The following is a 16096-nucleotide window of genomic DNA, read 5'->3' as shown; positions in this document are numbered from 1 at the left end:
TTCAGTGAATTTGGACTATACAATTTTAAAATCAACAATATGATCTGTCTACCAAGGGTCATCAAATTGTTTATTTAAAAATTGTATGGTCCAAACACTGCTCAGGGTCAGACATCTGCCAATTGAAAGAGATAGATTGTAACAGTTGAGATTATCTAAAAAATCTCTCCCTCTCCCCTTTATAAATTTGTATCAAGGCATTTTGCTATAGAACTAAGTTTCCATTTTGATGTAGTTTTGTCCAAGTTTGGTATACTGAGTGACAGCCTTTCACTTTTCCATACTTTGCAGATGTTGGATTTTAGATGTTTATAATAAATGAGTGCCAGATCAGGTAAACAAGCACAGATGTTGAAGCTCTTTGTGGCATTTGATAGAAAATCAAGTTGATTTTGAATGGGGACTAGGATTGCTGGTTTAATATAGGTTCTTATTTGCTCTCTTAAATCCATGCTCTAGGATGGTCCTTGTGTTTAAATCGATATATGAAGAACTGCCATCTGCAGACATCTTTAAATGGCTACCTTTGACAGCTGATGACACATAGAGAGCAATTTCTCTGCAGTGCTTTGTCATGAGGTGAAGCCTCCAAGCTCCATAGAGAGGAAGACTGCATGTTGCTGCTGCTGAATGGCTCATTGTTTTCCATGGCAGCTGCCTCCTTGTGATTGCATGCATTGACACTCTCTGAAGTGTTACTGAGCACTACTTCTCGTTTTACAGTTTCACACACAGAACATAAAATAACCATTTTTATTTCAGTAAAAGTAACTCAATAAACATTTTTGAGCTGTTTCTAGCCCTTTACAGATGACCCAACTGTGTCTTGACTGACAACATGAGAGAGAGTTGGCCTGTGTGCGCAGTGGCCCCACACTCTACCTCTGTGCAATTGCCAAGTTGTCTGCATGAAGTGACACACACTCCCTCCATATGATCAGGAATGTTAGGAAAGAAGTGATGCTCATCATGGGGATGAAGTGCATGTGTGGACACTTCTGTGTGTTTGCTCCCTGCAGACAATTCTGTGATTGCTGGAGGGTGTGTGTGTGTGCTGAGCTAGCATGCTCACACCTGCTTGCCCTGTCTTCATGGTCAGTCAACACACAGGTGGGTGGTCTGTATGGACCTAGAGTCAAGATGCTTATTAAAATGAATAACAGTGTATTTAGCACTGGGCATTACTGGAATGAAAATATTCATTTTTGTATGATGCTATCTCATGACCTGAGTTTGATCCTGGCAGAAGCTGGGTTCAGGTAACCAGCTCAAGGTTGACTCAGCCTTCCATCCTTCTGAGGTCGGTAAAATGAGTACCCAGCTGGCTGGGGGTAAAGTATAGATGACTGGCGAAGGCAATGGCAAACCACCCCATAAAAAGTCTATCAAGAAAACATCATGATGTGACTTCACCCTGTGGATTGGTAAAGACTTTGTGCTTGCACAGGGTAAACTACCTTTACCTTTTTATTCCCTGTATTCATTATGCAAATTACACCTTTGGATTGGGGTCACTGTAAACATATCACTCGTGAAATATTTCATATATTGTACCGAATAAAATAAAAGTGACTAGTCACAAAACAAGTTGGATCTTCAAGGACTAAATCTATCCAATCCTTTCAGTAATCCAAGTCCCTTCAGAATGTTTTTCTCTGTCTCCAAGAACTCCAAGTAATCCTGCTTTGTCTGTTCTTCCATTAATTCCCTGGATCGCTGACCCCCAACTGTTTTCTGCAGGGGGGAGGGGAAACCAAAGTTATTTTCTAAGTCATAAAAGACCCTACTTCTTACAATCTTTGGAACATAATGTCTCTTACATATATGTCAGAGAAGATGCATCACCACCGCTATAACGTGAACTCTGCCACTGGGGTACCCAAAGCATTCGGTGGCAATTTATGGTCAAAGCAGACAAGGCAATAGGAAATCTGTAACTGAATCTTTCTAGTGTTCTAACAATACTAATAGAAGCCTATCAGGATCATCTGGCGATTGCAGGGATTTCTTTCTCCCCCAGTTAATTTTCACTGATCAAAATCCATACCACAGACTTTTATCAGCCCTCAGTTCCACTGTATGTTAGGTTCTTGTTAAGAGTTTTGATTCATATCAATAGCTTATGTATATGTCAGTATTTTGGTCACTGGAGTGTGTAACTTATCAACATTTTGTTCCTTTGCCCTCTTCTCATTTCTAGGATATACAAGATTCCCTAACTACTTTAGAGAGAAATGATGGCAAAATAAAAAATTCCCATGCTGTAGCCGCTGAAATGGAAACAGGTATTACATAATCTATAAGGTCAAACAGAAAAGGTTCAGTTGAAAATATTCCTTGTCACAAAAAAAAGGATGCAGAAAAATTGGTAAATTAACACTGAAAAGTTAAAACCATGTTTGACCATTCACTTTGAGAGAAGCATACAATCAAATGGTCTATACTTCTAGTTTTTCTGTGTTTTGAAAAGGTCTTACCACCTTCTTCATTGATTCTTTCTCCAATTCCACTCTTTCTTGGGCTCTGAATTCTTGTCGCTGGTCAAAATACTCTAGATGTTTGACTTCTCGCTCAAAATAATGCTGGACACTGGAACGCTGTTGAGATCAAAGGTATTTTTAGTTCATAAAGGGTTGCTGAAGACTGAGTCCATACATATTGTTGGGTATTATGATATTGCTATGCTGTCACAACCATTCACCTCATGGTTATCTTCTGAACACAGGAAAATCCAGGTGGCAAATGATTGCAACAGTAGATTGTTCAACAATATGCAACTCTAGCCTAGCTATTCAAACAAAAACACTGTTGCTGTAATTAGAGGTCACATCCAACTCTGGAGTAACCATTAAGCAAAATGAGCACCTGCTTAGGGCACCGAAGGGAAGGGGGGCCTGCAGAATGGTGATGTTTTGTGTGTGTGTGTGTGTGTGTGTATATATATATATATATATATATATATATATATATATATATATATATATATATATAATATAGTTTTGGTGTCCAGCGTCTGTCGGATTTCCCACCATCTGTGCCAGAGTTACAGGAAGTGCCGTGGCTTTTGCGTAGCAAACGTAAACTGGGTTTTAGCGGTTTACGTTTGCTACGCAAAAGCTGTGGCACTTCCTGTAACTTCGGCGCAGATGGTGGGAAATCCGACCAGACGCCACGGAGGGAACAGGATTGTGACTGTGAGGTGAGCTGTGTGCGAAAACGGTCTATATCTTGTCAGTTAAGCAACGGAAGGGTCAGGGGACACCATTGTTGGGCTGTGCTTAGAGCATCAGGTCACCTTAACCCAACCCTGGTCATACCCCTAGTGGAAGTCCTTGCCCAGTAAGGGATTGTGGGCACAATGTGCATGCACCATCCTTCCCCAGTCCACATGATAAATACGTTAGTTAATTCCCATGCAAAATCCTTATTGTTATTATGGATCTGTTACATATATTAAATTCAATAAATGATGAATATATAAAAAACAAACAAAAAAAACCCTATCATACTCCCAAGTATTGTGGAACAGATTACAAACCTCATTCACAGAAGGGTGACTTAATGTCCAAGAAATTTCTAAAATATGCAGCGTACCAAAATCATCAGCCACTGCTAAGAAGTGCTGCTTTGCTGCAAGTGAAGACAGAAGACATCAGTGAAGTCACAAAAAGCAGAGCAGACTAGCCCAGGCAAGCCCAATCTTGTTAGATCTCGGAAACTAAGCAGGGTCGACTGTGGTTAGTACTTGAATAGGAGACTTCCTTAAAATCCCCAGTTGGGAGGACAGAAGCAGGCTCTATTTAGCCACCTCTCTGAATATCCTCCAGGCCCCCAGTAGGGCTCAGTCACCAGAGATTGACATGACTTCCAGGTGCGTGTGCACACACACATTTAAAAAAAAATACAAAAAACCCAGAGTAGACAGTTGGCGTTCAATATCAGTCACAATGAATGAACCATAAAAATTTCACTTTGATTTTTGTATTTTCTTTCCAGTCTTGTAAGAGTGAAATTTGTCACATAGACCTATGTCTTGCTGTACTTCTACTAATCCCATTTTGCTATTTTCCATTAAACTGAAAGGCCTCTTAAATTGTGGTGATTATCTGCATACATGTTAGGCATTAGAAAACCAAGGTGTAAACCTTTTCTTATACCAGTGCGATGTACATGGGTATAAGAATAAAAAGTTACACCAGAATCATGATTTCAAATGTCTGAAGATTTCAGGACTGTTAATTCCTAGGATCAAATAGCAAATTATACTGGAGATCAATCATTGCATCTTCTGAATAAAATTCAGCCATGAAGCAGGGAGCTTCCACTTTAATAGCAAAGTGAATTGGTCTGCTTAATTTTTTCCCCTGGGTCAGTCAAATTGATTGCTGACCACTGATTCTTCTGCTGTTGAGTCACATGAAGGAAGATAAGGAAAGGCAGATGAGCCACAAGGCTGCTTTTTTAAAAAGAAAAGTCTCTTCTGGAAGGAAGGCATGTAAAGGAAGGAAGCTGCAGGGGGAGGTAAGGTGTGTGTAATTCTTATTGTTTGCTGTTTCTTTGCTCTAAATCACTCATAAGTGCCTTTTTCTCCCATGGGGCTCCAAAAACGTTCACTTCCCCCTGCCGCCCTGAGCCATCTTTGTGGGAAGGGCAGGATACAAATCATAAATAAATAAAATAAATAAAAAATAAATAAATAATTCCCTTGAGCTAATCACAAAGTGGCTTTTAATTTTAAAAAGATAGTTTACTAATATTCATTTATGTGTGATGTGCAATTAGTGCTAAGGTTTTGCAGTGTAGTAGAATCCACCTCATGATAAAGTGTTTTTGTATCTCAGTCCTCCTTGCTGCTGAGGAGACAAAGCTGAAAGAACGTAGAAGAACGGATGCAAGGTGAAAAATATTTATTAAGTTCTTGTGGATTCCTATGCAGATCCCTATGCATTTCAGAATTCACTTCATCAGGGTATTGTTTCCACCTTGAGCAATACTTACTGCTCAAGGTGGAAACTAGATAACTTTGGAAAGATCCCCTAATGAAGAAAATTGTGAAACAAATAGGGATCCACAAGAACTTAATACCTTTTTTTCACCTTGCACCTGTTCCTCAACATTCTTTCTGCCTGCTGGTTTGGCCATTCTTGCTTTCTTCACTGAAGGAAAAAAAGCTACATGCAGACCAGTTTCTGTACCACAGTGGGTTGTTGCCTCTGTCATAGATGGTACAACTTTGTGCCCTTTCTTTTCCTTCTTCAGCCTTTCAAGACTATTTTGTACCCTGCATCACAGGTTAACTGCCTGCATCTTAGATTGTCTTGTCACTTGGCATCAGGTTTATTTTTAAAAGGTCATTCTATGTATACTGCTGCTGAGCCCTAAAGACAGCCCCTTTCTTTCTGGAGGAAAGAAAAATTTAAGAAATATCACTATATATAGTACACTGACATACAAGAGTAGATCCAGGGTTTGATGCAAGTGATCAGTGCAATACAGACATTTTGGGTCTGAGATGGTTCATGTGTCTTCTCCAGTAGGTCCCAAATGTCAATATTTCCATCTTCTCGACCAATGAAGAATACACCTGCTCTTGATAAAGACCAGTGCCCAACTGTGTATCTCTTTGCTGCACAGCTTGACTGAAGAAGTGGTCCGCTCTGAATTATAAACAAAAATGTGGCAAAAAGAAACATTACAAGAACACTATTTGTCTAACACACTTTATCACCATATTTCCAGAATGTTTACTATCAGTATGGAAAGAAATTACATTCTACAAACAGATGCATATATATACTTCATAGGTTTTTGCTATATATGTGTTAACTGTTATGCTTATTAATTCTGATTTAAGTCTGTCATAGAATTTGAAGAATTTTGGTAGAAATATTAGGTATCTTACACGGCAATCCTCTCCTCATGTTACACATGCTATGTATCTATCTAATGCAACTTCATCCCAAGCTTTCTTTAAGAAATATATTTGGATCTCCTTTCCCCATTCTCAAAATAATACAGTGAGGTAAATTAGGGCTGAGTGTGGCTGGCTCTAGGTCATCCTGTGAGGTGGCTTGTGGCAGGGTTGGAATCTGAAGCCAGTATTCTATTCACTGTACCACAATGGAGATCACTACTTTCTGAGTGGGAATAGAATTGTTAATATCTTCCTCTTTGTTATTATATTTCAATAACATTGTGCCATAGGTACATACCACTGCCAGGGTAACTCCCAGGAACTAACTAGTTTAGCCAAAGTCAGTGAACAAAGACCAGCAGTAGAAGGAAAGTATGTTTGTTGGGCAGCTGTATAAAATTCTGGACTCTTATCAGCTTGCATGAGGGTTATAATTATCAAGCTGAAGAGGTAGCTTGATATTTGTGATGACCAGATTGTTCTTTTTTATGCAAGAGCAGTACATTAGAAGAATCCAACACCCGGACTTGGCTCACCAAGTTGTTTCAAGCAAGAACCAATTGCTTCCTTGAATCCGTACTGCAAGTTTCAGGTTGTTGTTACACCTATATACATCCTTGGTATGTTGTTATGATGTTGTTGTTTTTTTAAAAAGTTAAAGAATCTTGTTAATAAACTTGTCTTGCAAATTCTGTTCCAGAATTTCGCCCATAGAACTGACAAGAAAATACATTATACTGGCACAGAGAAAAGACTTGTGATGCATTTCAAATGGTGCCGGGACGGACTATTAGTTTAGATGCTCAGATGCTGCAGTGAGAGAACACAGATCACATTCCCAGGTGTACAGCATTGGGCTAGACCACTATGAATGGATCTGTGAGAATGCAGTAGCAGAAGGGGAAACAACAAGCAGCCAGGGTCAACACCAAAGAATCTGGGGGAGGCTGTGAAGGGTGTGTATGGGGACTGGAGGCTGCAAAATGTCCATCATCATGAAACTCTCTTGTGGAACAGGTCTAATTCTCACTCTGACACCTAGAATGGTGGTGGTTGTCATCAGGTTGATTTTCAAAAGGTTGGCTCCTGTTTTCAACTGCATTGCTCTTTCTTACTAAGCTACAAGGCACCTTGCTGTATAGTTCGGCTGCTGAAGCATCCATTCCAGGGGGAAGGGTGGCTATGGCCTTTGGGTTCTATTGGACTCCATCTACCAGAGTACGGAGTGGGTTGAATGTGATTAGACTAGCACTCCTTCCTTCCCTATGTCATTCTGTGTCATATTATCAAAGGGATAATGTGCAAGAGGAAAGAACTATGAAGTGCTCTTTGGAGGAAGGGTGAGATACAAATATGAAAGAAAGGCTGCTGCTGTTGACTTTTTAGCGCCACCCTGGGATGTGAAACCCTGCCCTGGAGTTTCTATCATTTTAGCCAATGGGCCATGGGAGGCCCTCATGAGGTAAGTTTTGTGGGCTCATCCTGGGAGCATGCCTCTGCACTGTGAATGGGAGAAGATGAGGATGCCTGATGGCTTTTCTGCATGAACATAGGGACAGCTGTTGGTTTGCACCATGAGGGGCTGAAGCAGTATGTTTCCCAGCACTGTGTAGCTTACTTTTTCCCACTGTGAAAGTTTCCCATATCAATAGGCATCATTTAGCACTCCTTCCTTAGGAATGCCAACTCCAACTTGGAAAATTCCTTGAAATTTGGGGTAGTAACTAGGGAGGGTTGTGTGTGGGAAGGTGTCATGATCCTGGGCCTAGTTAGGCCTACAGGCTCCAGAGAAGCATGCAGCAGAGTAAGAACATAAGAGGATCCATGTTGGATCAGGCCAATGGCCCATCCAGTCCAATACTCTGTCACACAGTGGCCAGAAAAACCAAGTGTCATCAGAGGTCCACCAGTGGGGCTAGAAGCCCTCCCACTGTGCTCCCCCCAAGCACCAAGAATACAGAGCATCACTGCCCCAGACAGAGAGTTCCAACAATACACTGTGGCTAATAGCCACTGATGGACCTGTGCTCCATATGGTTATCCAATCATCTCTTGAAGCTCTCTATGCTTGTAGCCACCACCACTTCCTGTGGCAGTGAATTCCAATTGTTAATCACCCTTTGGGTGAAGAAGTACTTCCTTTTTCAGTTCTAACCTTTCTGCTCAGCAATTTCATTGAATGTTCACGCATTCTCGTATTGTGAGAAAGGGAGAAAAGTACTTCTTCCTCTACCTTCTCTGTCCCATGCATAAACTTGTAAACCTCTATCATGTCACCCCTCAGTCGATGTTTCTCCAAGCTAAAGAGCCCCAAGTGTTTTAACCTTTCTTCATAGGGAAAGTGTTCCAACCCTTTAATCATTCTAGTTGCCCTTTTCTGCACTTTTTCCAATGCTACAGTAGTTATAGGGCCTACATTTCCCAGGATCTCTCCTGTTTCTCTGATTGGGTAAGCAGCTTTGGAGAGAAAACTTACCCAGAAGGGTGGGACCTGGGGGGGAAACAATGAAAAGGCCATCTAGAGAGGGAAGTGTGTTCTCTCTGGAAAGGCTGAGCTGGAGGCAGACTGCAGCAGGAAAGTTTCCCTCACCTGAGAGAGGTGAGTCTGTTTGGGATTAGAGGAAGGGAACATATAGCTAGTTGCATCAGGACTTTTATTTCTTTGTACCAACCTTTACTGTTTTCATATTCACTGTTGCACTAAAACTTTTTACAAACCACTTGTTTTTGAGCAGTTAAAATAAACTTGTTATTGTTATACTGACTGGGTCCTCATGTCAATTTGGTCATGGATAGAAGGTGTTTTGTTAAGAAGGAAGACACAGGGATTGGGAGGGTGTTTTGGGCTGTCCCAGATTGACTCCATACCAGGGTGGTGGTAGCCAGCAGAAGCCCTCCCTGGTCCCCTGCTGTGTAACAGGTGCAATCTCAGCAGAAATGTAATGCTGTAGAGCTAGGCTTGCCAATCCCTAGGTCCCAGCAGGGGTTCTTCCACTTTCCTGGTCTCCTTCCCACCCCCAGTCAGCTGGCCGGGGGGGGGGGGAAGCCCCACCCCCAAAGCCACCATGTGATTTTTCCCCTCTGGAGGCTCCAGTCTCTGATTGGAAAGGCTTCCTCTTGGGATGGGGTGTCTGCGTTACTTGGAAGAAGTTGGCTGCAACTCGTGAGTAGAGAGGCCAATCCCTCACTTCAGAGTCTCCAGAAACCAGGGTGGGGGGGAGGGGAGGAACATCTGCTGAGCACTTCATTATTCCCTATGTGGAGATCAATTCTCATAGGGTATAATCGGGAATTGATCTGGAGGTTTCAGGGGCTCTGAAGGAGCTGTGTTTTGAGGTAGAGGTATATTGAGGTTGAGGTATATTTTCAGTATAGTATCCAGTGCCTCTTCCCAAAGTACCCCCCAAGTTTCAAAATGATTGGACCGGGGGTCCAATTCTATGAGCCCCAAAAGAAGGTGCCCCTATCCTTCATTATTTTCTATGGAAGGAAGACATTTAAAAAGGTGTGCTGTCCCTTTAAATGTGATGGCCAGAACTCCCTTGGAGTTCAATTATGCTTGTCACACTCTTGTTCCTGGCTCCACCCCCAATGTCTCCTGGCTCTACCCCCAAAGTCTCCTGGCTCCACCCCCAAAGTCCCCAGATATTTCTTGAATTGGACTTGGCAACCCTATGTAGAGCCTGCCATTTTGTCCAAATCCCCCTGATCTCTATAGTCTGGAGTAGGGTTGCCAGGTCCAATTCAAGAAATATTTTGGGGGTGGAGCCAGGAGCAAGGTTGTGATAAGCATAACTGAACTCCAAAGGGAGTTCTGGCCATCACATTTAAAGGGACCACACACCTTTAAAATGCCCTCCCTACACTGGAAATGGGGGAGGATAAGGACACCTTCTTTTAGGGCTCATAGAATTGGACCCTAGTCCATTCTTTTTGAAACTTGGATGGTGTTTTGAGGAGAGGCACTGGATGCAATGCTGAAATTTTGGTGCCTCTACCTCAAAAAACAGCCCCCCCCCCGAGCCCCAGATACCCATGGATCAATTCTCCATTGTACGCTATGGGAATTGGCCTCAACAGGGAATAATGGAGTGCCCAATAGACATTTTCCCTTCCCCCCTGCTTTCTGATGACCCTGAAGTGGGGGAAGGGCCTCCAAACCGGGGAATCTCTGCCCCCACCTGGGGATTGGCAACCCTAGTCTGGAGATCAGTTGTAAATCTGAGAGACCTCAAGGCCTAGCCTGAAGGCTGGAACCCTATCTTACTCTGATGGCAGCAAACTGTTCAATACAGAATTAGTCTGAAAAGAAGCCACATTTTTTACAAAACTAGCAATAGAGAAAGCCACTTCCTCCCTATAAGAACCAACTTCTTCAGATATAGATTTGGCAGGGAAGTGGTTCTTATTTTAACACCAACTTTGCTTAAATACCAGCAGACTATCCCTGGCTACTCTCTCATTTCCTTCAGTTATGACATGTTTGGTATTATGGAAGCATACAATAGCTGTGATTGTATTAGCCTAAAGAGACTGAAGTCATGACCAGTGACAACAATATTCATAGATGGTTCTAGATGTATCCTCAGTGGGAGGTAGTCTCCTGACAGGTGACAACTCTTACTTCCCAACTGAGGGAAAGCACAGGATAACTGTGAAGAAACAGCATTTGAAATGAAGGAAGAAAAGCAGGGAGAGAGCTGTGGATTGGTTAAAGGTTGGGGAGGGACGGTGGCTCAGTGGTAGAGCATCTGCTTGGGAAGCAGAAGGTCCCAGGTTCAATCCCCGGCATCTCCAAAAAAGGGTCCAGGCAAATAGGTGTGAAAAACCTCAGCTTGAGACCCTGGAGAGCCGCTGCCAGTCTGAGAAGACAATACTGACTTTGATGGACCAAAGGTCTGATTCAGTATAAGGCAGCTTCATATATTCATATGTTCAAAGATGAATGGTCGCTCTAGGAACATGACATGGGGTAGTGGATCTGCTACCTTACAAGAACACCTCTTTGCCTGCACCTCTGCTCTACTTGTTTGTTTGTAAATAAGACAGGTATTTTTAAAATGCCATAAATCTCCAACGCACCCTCATCCCATGGAAACCAACTCTAGCAGCATTGCCCTTAGAATTTCTCATTGTTCAGGGGAGCATGTAACAATTTTTAACATATTATGAGATATAACAGCTCTTCATTAGGGAACACTGACTTGTATACATATCTTCCTACCCATTCACAAATAATTGCTATGTAACAACACAGAATTGTCTGCAAGAAACTCCTCTTGGAGCATGTGAAAGGAACGTTTCAATAATTCAGTGTTTCCCTGATGGAGCTGTTAGCGCTCAAAACATGCTAGCACTAACTGGACAGTTGAGCAAAAATAGCTATTTCCTGTATCCATTTGAAGCACTGCATGCTATGTTTGGATTTGTGACTTCCTTGTTTGTGACTTCTCATCCCCAAGGGACATACCGTAACTCCTTCTTTCCATATGGCAAAATTCCAGCCTCCAACAGTGAGAATGATGTCTTTGAAAAATGGAGACCTCTGTACTGTATGGACGAGTCCATCATGGATATTATATATGTTGGATGGCTTCTGGCCTTTTGAATAAAAAAAAGGGGGCACAGTAGTTTTGCACACATATAAGATTACTGTATCTTCATATTTTGTCAGTGTCTTGCATGTTCTTTAACATGTGTGGTAAATTCCCTTTCCAGGCTATTCTGGTCAGTGGCTGTTGCTAGGGCTGCCAAGCTTCCACTGGGGTTGGGGGCTGCCCCCGTTTGGGCACCCCCAAACCCACTGGCATAGAGCAGGCCACTGGGGGGGGGATCCCTGCCCCCAAACAGCTCCATCATCAACATGTCTGGCATGATGACATCACCCTGGAGTGATGTCATCATGCCAGGCAATCTAGCATTCAGGTAAAAACTCTGTGGTACTATATGGTACACACAAATTTGTCTTTAAAATCAGCCTTTCTACCTGAGGACCATAAAGCAGTAGATTTTACACATTTCAATAAAGGGTCCAGAAGATACCTGAGAATCTATAGGCTGGTCAGTCTTATGTTTGTTCCAGGAAAATTAATAGATTATTTATTAAGTACACAGAGGAATAAAGTTTGCTGAAGAATAATTAGCATGGTTTATTTTAAAGAAATAATAAGGGAAATCCAGTAGACATTACACTTTTGAAGCAAAGTTTTTTGTAAGGCCCATCATCAAATACTTCTGAGTAAATTCAGCAGTAAGAAATTACAGATGTTAAATCTCCAGAAATTTTGAATGAAATTTCATAGTACTTTTATTTAGTGGTCCCCCAATTTTTTCAATTTTTCTATCAGAAAAAATGGGGGGAAAGAACTCAGAAAAAAAATGGTGTCCCCCCGCCCTCAACCCAACTTTTTCTGGGGGGGGTTGGACCTTGACATCTCTGCACATGGTAATAGGGCAAGTGTTATGGATAAAAAACTGATTAAACAACGAGAAGCAGAGATTCATCAAACTATGTCGCTGGAAAAAATGGATAAAGAGAACTTTTCACTCCACCATAGTATTAGAATTTGGGGGCACCTAAAATCCTTTTTACTCAAGTTGTAAAGCACAGTGGATGTTGTGTCTGGGTTTCCTTGCACAGAAGCTCAGTGAGCTGTAGGACTGAGCTTTGGACTTGCAATAACAATGGGAGCAGGATCAGGATCCTAGTTCCTGTGCTCCCTGGACCAATTGGGAGTTCCCCGGCTGGTTCAAATGGACCTATAGTGAGCCAGCACAAGAATCCAATGTGTATATAGTTGGCCCCATTGGCCCATTCAGCCAGTTCTAGTTATTACCTGATATGCTATAACCAAAATAAAGCAAGCTGATCACTATGCAATGTGCCTCCTCGTGTATCAAACCCAGTATTTAACAGTGGACACGGAGAGGGCCACATTAATGGCTTTAAAAAGAAAAAGTCTCCTGTGCAAGCACCAGTCATTTTTGACTCTGGGGTGAAGTTGCTTTCACAATGTTTTCACGGCAGACTTTTTACAGGGTGGAGGGCATTAGAAAAATTCATGAAAGACAGGTCTATGAATGGCTGTTAGCCATGATGACTAAAGGGAATTTCCACATCCCCTGAAGAGGCAACATCAGGGAATGCCCTGTTGGTTGGTCCTTCAGAACAACTGGCTGGCCACTACAAAAAATAGGATATTGGATTATATGGACTACTGGTGTGATCCAGTAGGGTACCTCTTATATTTCTAACAATCTTTCATCAAGCTTAGGAAATTTAACATACTAATCAATCTTCCTGAGTCACCATCTCTTTCCATCTTCCAGTCTGTATAAAGGATTTCACCATCCTGTAATTCCACAAAAATGCAGTAAGTGGAGCAGGAGTTTTGACAAAATATGGGTTATAATGGGCTGGCTCCAACCAGCTTTTCTGCTGATGAAAAACAGGGGAGGGGTGCCTTTTGACCACCAGGAATGCTATATTGGGGATCAGGGGACCTGAACAGACAAAAGTCACGTAGGGCTGGGGGCTTTTGGGCATAAAAACTGGCTGGATCCAACCGTACTATTTTACCCAAAATTTGGTTTCTATCCAGTTTAGAAAAGTCTTTGGACAATGTGCATTGCATTAATACTTGGGGAGAAAGCCATGAACATGCGTAAGAAGTACTGGAAGTTTTAAAAGGCATTTATAAAGTGTACTGTATTACATGATCTCTTTTAATTCAGCTAATGACTTTAGGCAATGAGACCTTGCATTCATGAGTTAAGAGGCAAGAGCACAGGAAGAGAGAAAACTAGACAAATCATTCATACAGCTTTCAAAGACCTGGAAAAACAGAAATACTAAACCAGGGTTCCTCAGTGCAGCACCCATAGCCACTATAGCACCTGGCAGTATTTTCCCTGGCACCCACCAAGCTTTTCAGAAATTGGATGTGGCCCTTGGAAGCAGGCAACCGCCAGGAGATTTTGGGGACAGAGATGTAGGAAACTGACATTGGACAATGTCACTTTTGAGTATGTACCAGGAACTAACATCACAATGATGTGTGATAGTTTAATCCATGTAGGAAATTCTTAGAGCATCACCTAATGCCATAACAACATTTATGGATACATACCCAGAAGGAAGGCAGTGATGTAGTTTGATGCCAGTCTTCTGCCCCCTCCCATTTTTCTCCCATTGCTGCTTGGTGGAGCAAAACGGGTGGGGAAAACTAGTGTCAAGCAAACACTACTACACTCATTGACTGCACTCATGCAAATTAAAGGATTTTCAGCTCCAATAGCCTGCAGCCCCTGGAAGATCAGGAGGACTGGTAAGCACAGGCTTTCGACTTCAGTACCTCTTCAGGTTTACCTTCTCTTTCTCCTCCCTCCACCCAGCTTACCTATGTTTCTTTTCTTTTGTCTGTCTCCTTTCTCCCCTGGACTTCCCCTCATTTCATTTCACTTTTTTACAGAGTGCAGAGAGAAGTATTGGGTTTGGCTCTGCCCTCTGTGGTAGCCATTTTGTGGCAATGCTCACCACCAGGGCATTTTTTTCTGGAAAAAGAGGTGCCGGAACTCTCAAGAGGAAAATAAAAAAGAAACACAACTGTGCTTCTTATTAACCTTTAAACAGTTTTTGAGAATTTTGTTTCCATGAAGAGATTCTGGAACTCCATTCCACCACATTCTCCCAGGAAAAAAGCTCTGCTCACCACTCCCATCCAAATTCCAAAGGTGCCTGCGGGCTCAAAAATGCTGAGGACTCCTGCCCTAAACAGAATGTTAATTCAAAATAAACCAGAAAATTATAAGCAAATGCTCTATCGCAAACTACTTGGGAGGGGTTTTTAAGATCTCTGAACTGAACTAACCTTGCTTGCCTAGATAATCAAGTAATATTACTATTCTGAAGACCAGAAGACTTGGTAAGCTTCCCACATAGAGGGACAGGGGGAGGGTCAGAGACTGTATCTACTGTTGATTCTTGCTTTGGAGGATTGAATGACTCACAAGGCTATTCTAGTAGCAGTGAACTCTCTGTTGTGGGAAAACATTGAAGTCAAAACCTCAAAATATCATCTGTAAAAGAGGGCGATGGACCCTCTGAGGCCAACAGGTTCCTAACAGTGTGCTTCCAAGATAAAGGATTCACTGATTTATTCATAATAATTGGCTTCCATGAATATTTAGGGTTGTCTCTTCCATCCTACTTAGCTAAGGGTCACATGTTCTAAAAGGCCAAGGAAAGTGTCTTCTTCCAGCATTTCTTCCCCAGTACAGGAGTCTTTCACATTGGTAGAATATGCCTTGCATCCACAGACTTCACTACCCTTAGTTTAGCAGAGCAGCAATATACAACCCATTACCTTGTTTTTCCCAGTTCTTTTCCTTCTCTTTTCTTGTTAAGCAGGATTTAAAATGTCAACTTACCTCAGTTCCCACAAAAAAGTTGGTAGTGATATTTTCTAGCAGCTTAGGTGGTTTCACTGATGGGGTTGTTACCTCGCTATAAGGTAGTTTCTCTTTAGATGCCTCTTGTCTGACTTGGAGTTGTGTCCTGTCTTTAAAAGAATGGGAATAAAAATATTGCTATACAAAGTTATCTAATTAACTTTACCTTTGAGTACTGACAAAGGTTGGCAAATGGGGTTCTTGTTAAGAAAATATGTTATTAACAGATTATGATGCCCTGTCTCCATTCACACAAATTCAAACCACACAGGGTTTTTAAAAATTGGTTTGAACATAACACAGAAGAAAGAAAGGTAGAGGTTACAACATTTCTTTTCTTATTCCAGCATTTGGGATCTTTTATTACAAATTTACTTTTCTTTCCATTTAACTTTAAGCTGCTCTTCCCCTCAGCTTCACTCAGTGAGACATATTCTTCCCCTCACCAATTCCTTAGCCGCCAACCACTTAACTCGTCCCCTAACAGCTCTTTTGACTAACATTCTTTCAGCTATCATTGGTCATTTTTAGAGAAAGGCAGTATCTAGACCAAAGGTGTCGAACTCATTTGTTATGAGGGCTGGATTTGACATAAATGAGACTTTGTTGGGCCAGGCCATGTGTGTCATAAAATGTAATGCCAGGTAGCGGACATATAAACTGGATAAAGGGGGCACAGACAAACACTTTTTTTTTACTTAAACATTAGCACTCTTGCAATATTTTGTTTTA

The 16096-nt window shown here is 41.8% G+C and overlaps 1 protein-coding gene across 1 annotated transcript in view; it reads right to left on the bottom strand.

Annotated features, from left to right (window-relative positions):
* Positions 1–1474: 1474 nt before the first annotated feature.
* The window catches only part of DNAI3 (dynein axonemal intermediate chain 3), a 65154-nt gene continuing 50532 nt past the window's right edge, over positions 1475–16096 (bottom strand). Inside the window, exons 17-23 of the mRNA XM_060232133.1 lie at positions 15344–15474; positions 13203–13266; positions 11385–11515; positions 5453–5657; positions 3539–3630; positions 2478–2597; positions 1475–1734 (exon numbers count right to left, since the gene is read on the bottom strand). Of these exons, the coding sequence (XP_060088116.1) occupies positions 1597–1734; positions 2478–2597; positions 3539–3630; positions 5453–5657; positions 11385–11515; positions 13203–13266; positions 15344–15474 (881 nt within the window). The 3' untranslated portion in view covers positions 1475–1596. The remainder of the gene's footprint in view (positions 1735–2477; positions 2598–3538; positions 3631–5452; positions 5658–11384; positions 11516–13202; positions 13267–15343; positions 15475–16096) is intronic.

This window comes from Heteronotia binoei, chromosome 2 (genome assembly GCF_032191835.1).
Source record: "Heteronotia binoei isolate CCM8104 ecotype False Entrance Well chromosome 2, APGP_CSIRO_Hbin_v1, whole genome shotgun sequence".
NCBI classification, from domain to species: domain Eukaryota; kingdom Metazoa; phylum Chordata; class Lepidosauria; order Squamata; family Gekkonidae; genus Heteronotia; species Heteronotia binoei.
The sequence above is the reverse complement of the archived record's forward strand: the minus strand, read 5'-3'. Positions and strand labels throughout refer to the sequence as shown.